Source organism: Chiloscyllium plagiosum, chromosome 1, assembly GCF_004010195.1.
Source record: "Chiloscyllium plagiosum isolate BGI_BamShark_2017 chromosome 1, ASM401019v2, whole genome shotgun sequence".
Classification (NCBI taxonomy): Eukaryota; Metazoa; Chordata; class Chondrichthyes; order Orectolobiformes; family Hemiscylliidae; genus Chiloscyllium; species Chiloscyllium plagiosum.
The window spans coordinates 121894390-121906581 of record NC_057710.1 but is presented as its reverse complement, the minus strand read 5'-3'; the positions used below and the strand labels follow the sequence as shown (position 1 = coordinate 121906581).

The 12192-nt window shown below is 42.4% G+C and overlaps 1 protein-coding gene across 5 annotated transcripts in view; it reads left to right on the top strand.

Annotated features, from left to right (window-relative positions):
- Positions 1-12192, top strand: part of ptpn13 (protein tyrosine phosphatase non-receptor type 13) — a 263474-nt gene that overhangs the window by 143386 nt on the left and 107896 nt on the right. For 3 of the 5 annotated variants that reach the window (XM_043695937.1, XM_043695946.1, XM_043695917.1), the window contains 3 exons: positions 5392-5837; positions 8213-8356; positions 9462-9555. In XM_043695937.1, coding sequence (XP_043551872.1) covers positions 5392-5837; positions 8213-8356; positions 9462-9555 — 684 coding nt within the window. The remainder of the gene's footprint in view (positions 1-5391; positions 5838-8212; positions 8357-9461; positions 9556-12192) is intronic. The other 2 variants (XM_043695955.1, XM_043695928.1) reach the window with 1 other exon arrangement.

Below are 12192 nucleotides of genomic sequence, written 5' to 3'. Positions count from 1 at the left end.
CCTGTTCCTTGGATGCTGCCTGACATGCTGCGCTTTTCCAGCAACACATTTTCAGCTAATGTCTATTGACCTGTTTTCCTACTCTAAGATCAGACTAACCTACCTACCCTTCATTTTACTATCTTCCATGTGCCTATCCAAGAGTTGCTTAAATGTCCCTAATGTATCTGACTCTACTACCACTACTGGCAGTGCATTCCACTCACCTACCAGTCTCTGTGTAAAGAACCTACCTCTGATATCTCCCCTAAACCTTGCCCCAATCACCTTAAAATTATGCCCCTTTGTGATAGACATTTCCGCTATGGGAAAAGGTCTCTGGCTATCCACTCTGTCTATATCTCTCATCATCTTGTACACCTCTATTAAGTTATCTCTCATCCTTCTTCGCTCCAATGAGAAAAGCCCGAGCTCCATCAACCTTCGTAAGATATGTCCTCTGGTCCAGGCAGCATCCGAGTAAATTTCCTACACACTCTCTCTAAAACTTCCACATTTTTCTTATAATGAGGCGACCAGAACTGAACACAATATACCAAGTGTGGTCTAACCAGGTCTCCATAGAGGTACAGCGTAACCTTGCGGCTCTTGAACTTAATCCCCCTGCTAATGAAAGCCAGATGCATTTTTAACAACCTTATCAACTTGGGTGGCATCTTTTGAGGAATCTATGGACATGGACCTCAAGATCCTTCTGTTCCCCCATGCTGCCAACAATCGAGCCTTTAACTCTGTATTCTGCCTTCCAAAGTGAATCACTTCACAGTTTTCCAGGTTGAACTGCATCTGCCACTTATCAGCCCAATTCTACGTCCTGTCAATGTCCCGCTGCAACCTACAACAGCTGTCCACACTGTCCATAACTCCATCAATCTTCTTGTTATTGGAAAACTTACTCACCCACCTTTCCACTTCCTCATCCAAGTCATTTATAAAAATCACAAAGATCAGAGGTCCCAAAACCGATCCCTGCAGAACACGCTAGTCATCAAGCTCCAGGCTGATTACTGCCCATCTACCCTCTTTCTTCTGTGGGCGAGCTAGTTCTGTATTCAGATAGCCAGATTTCCCTGATTCCTATGCCTTCTTACTTTCTGAATAAGCCTACCATGGGGAACCTTATCAAATGCCTTGCTAAAATCTGTGTACACCACATCCACTGCTCTACCTTTATCGATGTGTTTTGTCACATCTTCAAAGAATTCACTAAGGCTTGTGAGGCATGACCTGCCTTTCACAAAGCCATGCTGACTATCTCTAATCAAACTATGGTTTTCCAAGTAATCATAAGTCCTGTCTCTCAGAATCCTCTCCATTACTTTGCTCACACAGACAGAAGACTGACTGGTCTGTAATTCCCAGGAATATCCTTATTCTTTTTCTTGAACAAGGGACTAACATTTGCCACCCTCCAATCATCTGGCACTACTCCAGTGGACAGTGAGAATGCAAAGATCATCACTAAAGATGCAGCAATCTCTTCCCCGCTTTCTGTAGTAACGCATCTGCCAAGGGGAGTTATCTATCCTTATGTTTTTCAAAATTTTCAGCACATCCCCCTTCTTAACATCAATCTGTTTCATGCTGTCCTCAAATGTCAAGATCCCTCTCAGTAGTGATTACTGAAGCAAAGTATGCATTAAGAACCTCCCCTACCTCCTCCGACTCCAGGCGCAAGTTCCCTCCACTATCCCTGATTGACCCTACCCATACTCTGGCCATCCTCTTGTTCCTCACATAAGTGTAGAATGCCTTGGGGTTTGCCTTAATCCTACCCGCTAAAGCTTTTTCATGCCCCCGTCTCGCTCTCCTAAGGCCATTCTTTAGTTCCTTCCTGGCTACCTTGTAACCCTCTAAAGCTCTGTCTGATCCTTGCCTCCTCAACTTTGAGTAAGCTTCCTTCTTCCTCTTGACTAGATGTTCCACATCCCTTGTCACCCAAGGTTCTTTCAATCTATCGTCCCTTCCTTGTCTCAGTGGGAAAAACCTGTCCAGCACTATCAGCAAGTGCTTCCTAAACAACCTCCACTTTTCTGTCGTGCATTCCCTGAGAACAATTATTCCCAATTTAGGCATCTCTGTTCCGATCCAGTAGCATTGTAATCCCCCTCCCCCAATTAAATACTTCTCCATACAGTCTGCTCCTATCCTTCTCCATGAGCATGGTAAAGGTCATGCAGTTATGATCACTATCATTGAGATGCTCTCCCACCGAGAGATCTGACACCTGGCATGATTCATTGCCAAGCACCAAATCCAATATGGCCTCCCCTCTGGCTGGCCTATCTACATATTAAGTCAGGAACCCTTCCTGGACACACCTGATAAAAACTGCTCCATCCAAACTATTTGAACTAAGGAGGTTCCAATCAATATTAGGGAGGATAAAGTCACCCGTGACAATACCCTGTTACTTCTGCACCTTTCCAAAATCTGCCTCCCAATCTGCTCCTTCGTATCTGTTGCTACTGGGCGGGATTGTGGGGCGTTGGGGTCTATAGAAAACTCCCAATAAAGTGACTGCTCATTTCCTGTTCTGACTTCCACCCATACTAACTCTGTAGACAAACTGTTTTCGAAGATCTCCCTTTCTACAGCTGTGATACTATCCCTGATTAGCAATGCCATTCTCCCAAATCTTTTAATCTCTGCCCCCCTGACCCCAAACAAACATTCCTGCCTCTGTCATATCCATGTCTCCATAATGGCCACAACATCATATTTCCAAGTACTGATCCATGCTGTAAGTTTGTCACCCTTATTTCTGATACTTCTTGCATTAAAATAGACACACTTCAATCCATCACACTGGCTGCACCTTTGCCCTATCTCTCCTCACAGACTCTCTGCACGCTGTATCTGGCTGTTCACTACCTACTCCATCATCTGATCTGTAGCTCTGATTCCACTCCCCCACCCCCACCAATCTAATGTAAACCCTCCCAAAGAGCTCTAGCAACCGTTCTGCCCAGGATATTGGTGCCCCTCCAGTTCAGGTGCAACCTATCCTTCTTGTACAAGTCCCATTTTGCCCAAAAGGTATCCCAATGATCCATGTATCCGAAGCCCTCCCTCTTACACCGTCCCTGAACCATGTGGTCATCTGCACTTGCTGTCTATTCCTAGAAACATTAGCCCATGGTACCGGTAGCAATCTTGAGATAACTACCCTGTTCGTCCTTCTAGCTTCCAACCTAACTCCCTTTGTTCTCTTTTCAGGTCCTCCTCCCTTTCCCTACCTATGTTATTGGTACCAATGTGTACCATGACATCTGGCTGCTCTCAATCCCCCTTAAGAATCCTGCAGACTTGATTTGAAACATCCCTGACCCTGGCACCCAGGAGGTAAAATACCATCTGGGAGTCTCGCTCGCGAACATAGAATCTCCTGTCTGTTCCTCTCATGATTGGATCTGATAGAATTCCCTTCAGTGTGGAAACATGCCATTAGACCCAACAGGTCCACACCAACCCACTGAAGAGTAACCTATCCAGACCCATTCCCCTATCCTATTACTCTACATTTACCCCTGACTAATGCACCTAACCTACACATCACTGAAAACTGAGCAATTTAGCATGGCCAATTCACCTAACCTGCACATCTTTGGATTGTGGGAGGAAACTGGAGCACCTGAAGGACACCCACGCAGACACGGGAAGAATATACAAACTTCAAACAGTCACCTGAGGCTGGAATCGAACCCAGGTCCTGGTGCAGTGCTAACCACTGAGCCACCATACTGCCCACGGTGAGAATCTCCTATCCCTATCACTCTCCTATTCTCCTCTCTTCCCTTCCAAGCCACAGCACCAGACTCCATGCCCAAAACTTGGCTGCTGTGGCTTTCCACTGGTGCGTCCTCCCTCGCACCCCCATCCCCCAATAATATCCAAAATGGTATACTTATTATTGAGGGAAACGGCCATGGGGGCTCCCTGTACTGTCTGCTAATCCCTTTCTCTCTCCTGATGGTCACCCAGCCAACTTTATCTTGTAACTTAGGTGTGACTACCTTTCTCCAACTCCTCTCTATCATCCCCTCAGCCTCACGAATGATCCGAAGTTCATCCAGCTCCAGTTCCCCAATGCGATCTGTGAGGAGCTGGAGTTGGGTGCACTTCTCGCAAGTGAAGTCAGTGGTGACCCTTACCTCCCATATTCTGCAAGAGGAGCATGTAACTGCCATAGCCTCCATCTCCTCTGCTCTAAATTGCCAAGAGAGGTTGAATAAATGAAAAAAAAAGCCGTACCTTACCAACTCTCCACATATGGTCTTTTTTGTTTGGTTAGAGGAGGAGGATAGATGGGAGACACTACGCGCTGTAATGTCTCTGGTTTAGACATAGCTCGATAATAGCAGTTCACGTGCCCAGCAATCCTCGTGTCCATGCCTACACCCGTTGAGCTTTCGCTCCGTCTAATCACGAGGTAATTCTAAAATAGGGAAACTTACCTTCCCGGCTGCCCCCTGGTCCGCACTCTCACCGCTCCTGCTGCTGCAATTGATCAGTATTCTTGATCAACAAACTCCTACAACCCAGGAATGCAGTCCAGTGAATCTATCTTGAGCAGCCTTCAATGCTAATCCATCCTTTCTTGAATCTGGGGACCATGACTGTATGCCAGTACTCCAGGTGTGACCTTACCAATACCTTATGCCATTGCCGTAAGATTTCCCCAGTTTTAAACTCGAAGCCTCTAGCCGTAAAGGCAAAAATTGTTTTGCCACCTTAATTAATTTGCTGCTCCTCCACACTAACTTTGTGTTTCACGCAAAAGAAAACCTGGATCCATTTTGTGCTGCACATTTTTGGAGTCTTTCTCTATTTAAATAATAGTCTGCCTTTTAACATTTCCTATCAATGTTTATACTCTCGCACTTTCCTCTTTTGAACTTCCTCTGCCAAGCTTTTGCCCATTCACACAACCTATCAATATTTCAGTTCTGAGGGCGAGTCGTACTGGACTCTGTTTCTCATTGCACTGATTCTGCCAGATTTGCTGAGTATCTTCAGTATTTTCTGTTTTATGTATGAACTCATCTCCACAGACATGATGACCAACTCTGAAGTTCAACACTATTTCACAGAAAGAAAAGATGGGCTTGATATTTTGGTATTTGAGTAGGACAGCAAAGTGGTCAATACATATTGCTCTAGCTGACTTCACAATATCCAGCTGATTTTAAATAGCAAAAATTTGCCTTGTCTGATCAAACAGGGTTGCTGAGCCTCCTATTTACACATAATGAGGAAAGAGCCTACACTGTTTATGTTTTAAATTTGTAACAGTGACAGTTGTGAAACTGATTTCATAGGATTATAGTTTGATACTTCAAACAGTGTGACTTTATTTTATTCACATGCATCTCCTCTGAACGGAAAAAGGAACAAGGAACAAATCTAGAAGCCCTTGTCGGAATTTAGGAAGGCGGGACTATGAAGAAGTGTCATCTTCAGAAGAGCATAATGGATCATCCGGTCATCATAGAACTCTTCCTGTAAGAACTTCTGTTCCACCTGAGGAGAAACGAAGAGGAAGTACGAGCTCCCAGGACTCTAGAACTGAAAGTGCAGGGCTTTCACAAAGCCAAGTACATGGTTTTTACAGAAATCGAACTACCTCTAGAACACCACAACGTACTGATTATGAAGAGGTCTCTGCACTAACGGATTTGAGGCAGGACATGATTCAAAATGTTTTGGACAGTGCAAGGCCGTTAAACAGTACTAATGTCGAAACACCTAAAGAGACAGATTGCTCGGACCGAGGTGACTCTGACATGGATGAAGCAACCTATTCTAGCAGTCAAGAGCAACAAAGTTCAAAAAAGGTGAATATGATTTTTCTCATCTTTGGTCAGTTTGCCTTTTTCCCAGCAGTCCCCACCTGCCCCAATATCTCATTGTGTCAGTATGCAAACAGCATATTGCAAACATTTCTGTCCATCCTAGTTGTAGCAACAGATTTTTCTTTTAAGTTAATTTCCTGTTTGATTTTCTTTGGTTATAATGTACATTAAAATTTTCATTATATCTTTATTTCCAATCACAATGGTTCTCAATACTAGCTCCATCAGCCATCCTGAACTAAAAGCTGTCCTATTGTTTCTGATCTTATTTGGCTCATAGCCTTGTGTGTCTTCACATTGCAAGTGCACATCTATTCAAATGTTATGTGGATTTCTGTCTCTACCATCCTCACAGGCAGTGGGTTCTAGATTCCCATCACCCTCACAGTTCCACTAAACGTTCTGCACCTTTCCTTAAATTTATGCCCCCATGGCTTTGATCCCTCCATCAAGGGGAAAAAGTCTTCCTGTCTACTGTATCTATGGCCCTTGTAATTAGTGTACTTGAATAATAACTTTATTTTGCTTCCTACTATCCTTTCATGCCCCCTTTTTTTGCTCTCCCAATTTCTATTTTAAGTTCTCCCTTACACATTCTGTACACCGATTGGGTTTCTACTGTTTTGAGCTCTTGATAACTGCCATAAGCCCTCCTTTCTTTCTTTATCCAATCCTGTCTATTCCTCTAGATCCAGGATTCACTGGATTTGTTGGCCCCACCCTTTATCTTTATTAGAACCACGTTGGCCCTGTATTCTCCATATTTCCATCTTTAATGTGTCCTACAGCTCTGATACTGATTTAGCTAAACGTGTCTGTTTGCCGTCCACTGTGGCTAAATCGTATCTGATCTTTTTTTAAATTGGCCTTTCCCCTGTTTAGTTCTTTTGATTTCATGCCCATCCTTGCTCTTTTCCATAACAATCTTGAATCTAATGGAGCTATGCTTATGCTTTGCAAAATGCCCCCCACTGACGCTTCAACCGCTTGCCTGGCTTCATTACCTAAAATTAAATCCAGGGCCATCTGCTCTTTTGCTTTAAAAACTCTCCTAGATGCATTTCAAGAATTCCATCCTTCTGCACCTTTCACACTTTAACTTCCCCAGTTAATGTTGGGGATCTGAAATCCCCCACTATCACCGTCCAGTTACTTTTATACTTCTCTGACATTTGCCTACACATCTGCTCATTTATTTCTTTTTGAACCATAAGCCCCTTAAGTCTCTCCCAACAATGTGATTACTCATTTTTGGTTTTTAAAGTTTGCATGTATTTGAGGAACTTTTGAAGATGTCATCCCTCCTTACTCCTGTAGTTGATTCTGTGACCAATATTGCAACACACCCTCTTCTCTTACCTCCTTCCCTGTCTCCCCTGAGACCCTATAGCCTAGAATATTGAGCTTCTAGCAATCCTGCCCTTCTCTCAACCATGTCTCGGTGACAACAATGACATCACAACCCTATGATTTAGTTTGTGTCCTCATCTTTGTCTTGTTCATCAGACTTATAGAATCCTTACAGTGTAGAATCAGGCCCTTCGGCCAAACAAGTCCACACCGACCCTTCAAAGATTATCCCACCCAAACCCATTCCCCGTTACTCTACATTTACCCTGACTAATGTGCCTAATCTACAAATCCCTGAACACCGTGAGCAATTTTAGCATGGCCAATTCACCTAACCTGCACGTTTTTCAATTGTGGGAGGAAACCGGAGCACCCAGAGGAAACCCACACAGACACAGGGAGAATATGCAAACTCCACACAGAGAGTCGCCTGCGGCTGGAATTGAACCCGAGTCCCTGGCGCTATGTAGCAGCAGTGCTAACCACTGTGCTGCCCTCTCCTTTCATTAAAATAAATGCAATCCAACTGTGCCAAACTTCCTTGTGCCTTAAAGTGTTCTGACTCACTTGCTGACCCTTTTAATTTTGGCCACACAACTCCCTTCTCTCTAGATCCCATCATGTAATAGTGTCTCATATAATTTGAGAGGGTTTTGGTCAGCAGTGGATTAGATAACGAATGGTTGCTTTGATTTTGCAACAAGAACATTTCTGCAGCACTATTTTTTATATTAGGTATGCATTTTTTTAAAAATAATCATTAGAAAGAATGACATTACTATACAGTTGTAGAAATTTAGTATTGCACAGTCTGTAAAATTGAAGCTTTAACTTTGTTATGCATTGTCAGGAGGGGGTTTAAATATTTATAAGGGTATGTTTCAAAATATTGGAGAAATAATATCCCTGAACTGAAACAGTACGCTGGACAGTTCATAAACACAGATCAAATCTCATTGTACTTTCAGTATTGCTTTATACACTAATTTTGATTTGTTCACATATAGGATTCTGTAGCAGATAAGGTGAAAAGAAGAGCTTTTCCTGAAGCTAAACAAAGCACTTTGCTAAAGCCGGGAGATATTTTTGAAGTGGAGTTGTCAAAAATAGAGAACAGCTTGGGCATTAGTGTCACGGTACTGTTTGGCAAGGTTTTCAACACTCTCTTTCTCTATGAAATATTAATATTAAAGTATTTAAGTTTAGATTCAATATGATAAATTTCAGAAATGACAGGATAACAGAATCATATGCAAAAGCATCAGAAATATCTGTCATTTCATTTACTTTACAAATCCATTGGAAACTTGCACTAGCTGATTTTCCATGGCCTTCTGTTGCCTGGGCATTGGCTGGACAGAGATACCCAAGACGTGCTCAACCTGAACAGGTGTCAATGGACTGACCCTTGGTGTGAAATGGGTTTTATTGTTGCCTGGTCACACCGTTAGCACAGTTATGCTGTCTCTGATATTGCCAGTGATTTCAGGCAGGAACAGTAGTGCAAGCTGCAGACTTGAAAGGCCTACTGCAGCAAGATTCCTCAGTTATCTTACGATCTATTATAAAATAACAGCCAGAAAACATACCAGCCCATAGGATGAGATTACAATTGTAAATGAACCTTTCAAACCATTGCCTAATTTTATTTCCTTTCTTAAAGTTTCTCTGATACAGTGGGAACATAAACAAACCAATGAACCAGCCATAACTGTAATATCTAATCTGATTTTATTGCCTTTTAAGTGTACAATTTCTATGACTCTGATATCCTGCCTATGAAGAGATGATTAAGCTGGAGCTGTACTCCAATTAAGGCCTGAGGAATTTCTTGTCAATGTACAATATGAGTTGCTTGATCATATATTTTATGACACCCCCCATGAAGAAAGTCAATGTACAATTTCTCTTTCGAGATAGAACTTTTAGTCTTCACTCCCACCTTTCAAAATCTTTGTTTTTGTAGACTTCAATCTCTGAATATACCTCTATTAAATGCTTTTAGTGTTTTAGTGAATATTGCTATTGTTTTCCCAAATTGCACAAATTCACAATTTTCTGCAGTAACTGAGAGTCCTATCTGCCCACTGCACTAACCTATGGTCTCTTGTGATTTTCCTCATAATTCTGCTTTTGGTACCAACAAACTATAAGGTCATGCTTTGTAAAACAAAATAATGTTTTGCAATATTCTCATAGGTTAGTCACTGTCTGGGGGTACCTTGCATCATATGAATATGCAGTCTTTTTCTCTAGGGTGGTATTAACACAAGTGTGAGACATGGTGGGATTTATGTGAAAGGCATTATACCAGGAGGAGCAGCTGAAGCTGATGGACGTATTAAGAAAGGTAAATTGTTTATACATGATGATAAGACTCTATAAGTGAATAAATTCAGTTTAAATTGCCTTTTCTAGATTGTAACCTAATGTATATCTGTTTAAAAAGTTTGTGTTTTCTTTCACAAAACTAAAGTCTGCAATTTTTAATAACTATTCAAACTGTCCAACGACCAAATTTCCAAAATATCTTTTAGTTCAAAGATTAGGCGATTCCCTGTGGTTGTATTGACCACTCGGACAGAGCTATGTGAACAAATGGAAATAATCACACATTTGTAGAGTCTTACAGATGTGCGGCATGGAAACAGACCCTTCAGTCCACCTTGTCCACGTCAACCAGATATCCCAACTCAATCTAGTCCCACCTGCCAGCACCCAGCCCATATCCCTCCAAACCCTTCCTATTCATATACCTATCCAAATGCTTTTTAAATGTTGCAATTGTACCAGCCTCCACCACTTCCTCTGGCAGCTCATTTCATACATGTACCACCCTCTGCGTGAAGAAGTTGCCCCTTCGGTCTCTCTTATATCTTTCCCCTATCACCCTAAAGCTATACCCTCTAGTTCTGGACTGGCCCACCTCACGGAAGAGACTTTGTCTATTTATCCAATCTATGCCTCTCATGATTTTATAAACCTCTATAAGGTCACCCCTCAGCCTCCGACGCTCCAAGGAAAACTGCCCTAGCCTATTCAACCTTTCCCTGTAGCTCAAATCCACCAGCACTAGCAACATCCTTGGAAATCTTTTCTGAACCCTTTCAAGTTTCACAACATCTTTCCGACAGGAAGGAGACCAGAATTGCACGCAGTATTCCAACAGTGGCCTAACCAATGTCCTGTACAGCTGCAACATGACCTCCCAACTCCTGTACTCAATACTCTGACCAATAAAGGAAAGCATACCAAATTATTTCTTCACTATCCTATCTACCTGCGACTCCACTTTCAAGGAGCGGTGTCATCTGCAAACTTACTAACTGTACCTCTTATGCTCACACCCAAATCATTTATATAAATGATAAAACGTATTGGTCCCAGCACCGATCCTTGTAGCACTCCATTAGTCACAGGCCTCCAGTCTGAAAAACAACCCTCCACCACCACCACCCTCTGTCTTCTACCTTTGAGCCAGTTCTGTGCCTAAATGGCCAGTTCTTCCTGTATTCCTGTATCCTGAGATCTAACCTTGTTAACCAGTCTCCCATGGGGTACGTTGTCGAACGCCTTACTGAAGTCCATATAGATCACATCCTCTGCTCTGCCCTCATCAATCCTCTTTGTTACTTCTTCAAAAAACTCAATCAAGTTTGTGAGACATTATTTCCCATGCACAAAGCCATGTTGACTATCCCTAATCAGTCCTTGCCTTTCAAAATACATGTGCATCCTGTCCCTCAGGATTCCCTCCAACAACTTGCCCACCATCAAGGTGAGGCTCACTGGTCTATAATTCCCTGGTTTGTTCTTACAACTTTTCTTAAACAGTGGCACCCCGTCAACCATGTACACTTGCACACAAATAATAGTCATGGAGTCATACTGCATGGAAAACAGACCCTTTAGTCCAACTGGACCACACCAACCAGACATCTCAGACATTTCCGTTTACCAGCTTTTGGCCCACATACCTCGAAATCCTTCCTATTCATGTACCTAACCAATGCCTTTTAAATGTTTTAATTGTACCAGCCACCTCCACTTCCTCTGGCCACTTATTCCATACATGCACCACCCTCTGCCTGAAAAAACTACACCTCAGGTCCTTTTTAAATCTTTCCCCTCTCACCTTAAACTTATGCCATCTAATTTTGGACCTGCCCCACTCTCGGAAAACAATGTTGTCTATTACCTCATCCATGCCCGTCATGATTTTACATACCTCTATAAGGTCACCATTCATTCTCCGATGCTCCAGGGAAAATAACCCTAGCCAATTCGGTATCTCCCTGTAACTCAAATGCTCCAGTCCTGCCAACATCATTGTAAATCTTTTCTGCACTTGCTCCAGTTTAACAATATGCTTCCTATGAATTGTACGCAGTATTTTAAAAGTGGCCTCACTGATATCCTGTAAAGCCACAACACAAGTGACGATCACTTGTGAATTGTTTTCTGTGGCTTGTTTAAGGTATTTGTAGAGGTACACTTTTGATTAAAATAAATTTTTGGATGATTTAGCAATCTGTTTTGTACATGCTGGTGCAGTACAGTAATTCCTCATGTAATTATTATTGTTGTATCCCTGGAGAGTGTAATAAAAAAGTCAGTGTTAAGTAAATCAGATTGTCGTATTCTGGTCTGCAAAAGTTACATTTTGCATGACTTTACTCCTCAGTAAGTTTGATCCTGTAAGTACCCTGCAATGCTGTACATTCCTGAAATCTTATCTGTAAAGGAAACCAGTTTTAAAATAAATGTAAAAATATAAAATAAATATACTAACTCCCACCTCCAACTCACTTCAGCCCACTGACGCTATTGTCCCCAACTTCAATAGACAATAGGTGCAGGAGTAGGCCATTCAGCCCTTCGAGCCTGCACCGCCATTCAACATGATCATGGCTGATCATTCCTAATCAGTATCCTGTTCCTGCCTTATCTCCATAACCCTTGATTCCACTATCTTTGAGAGCTCTAT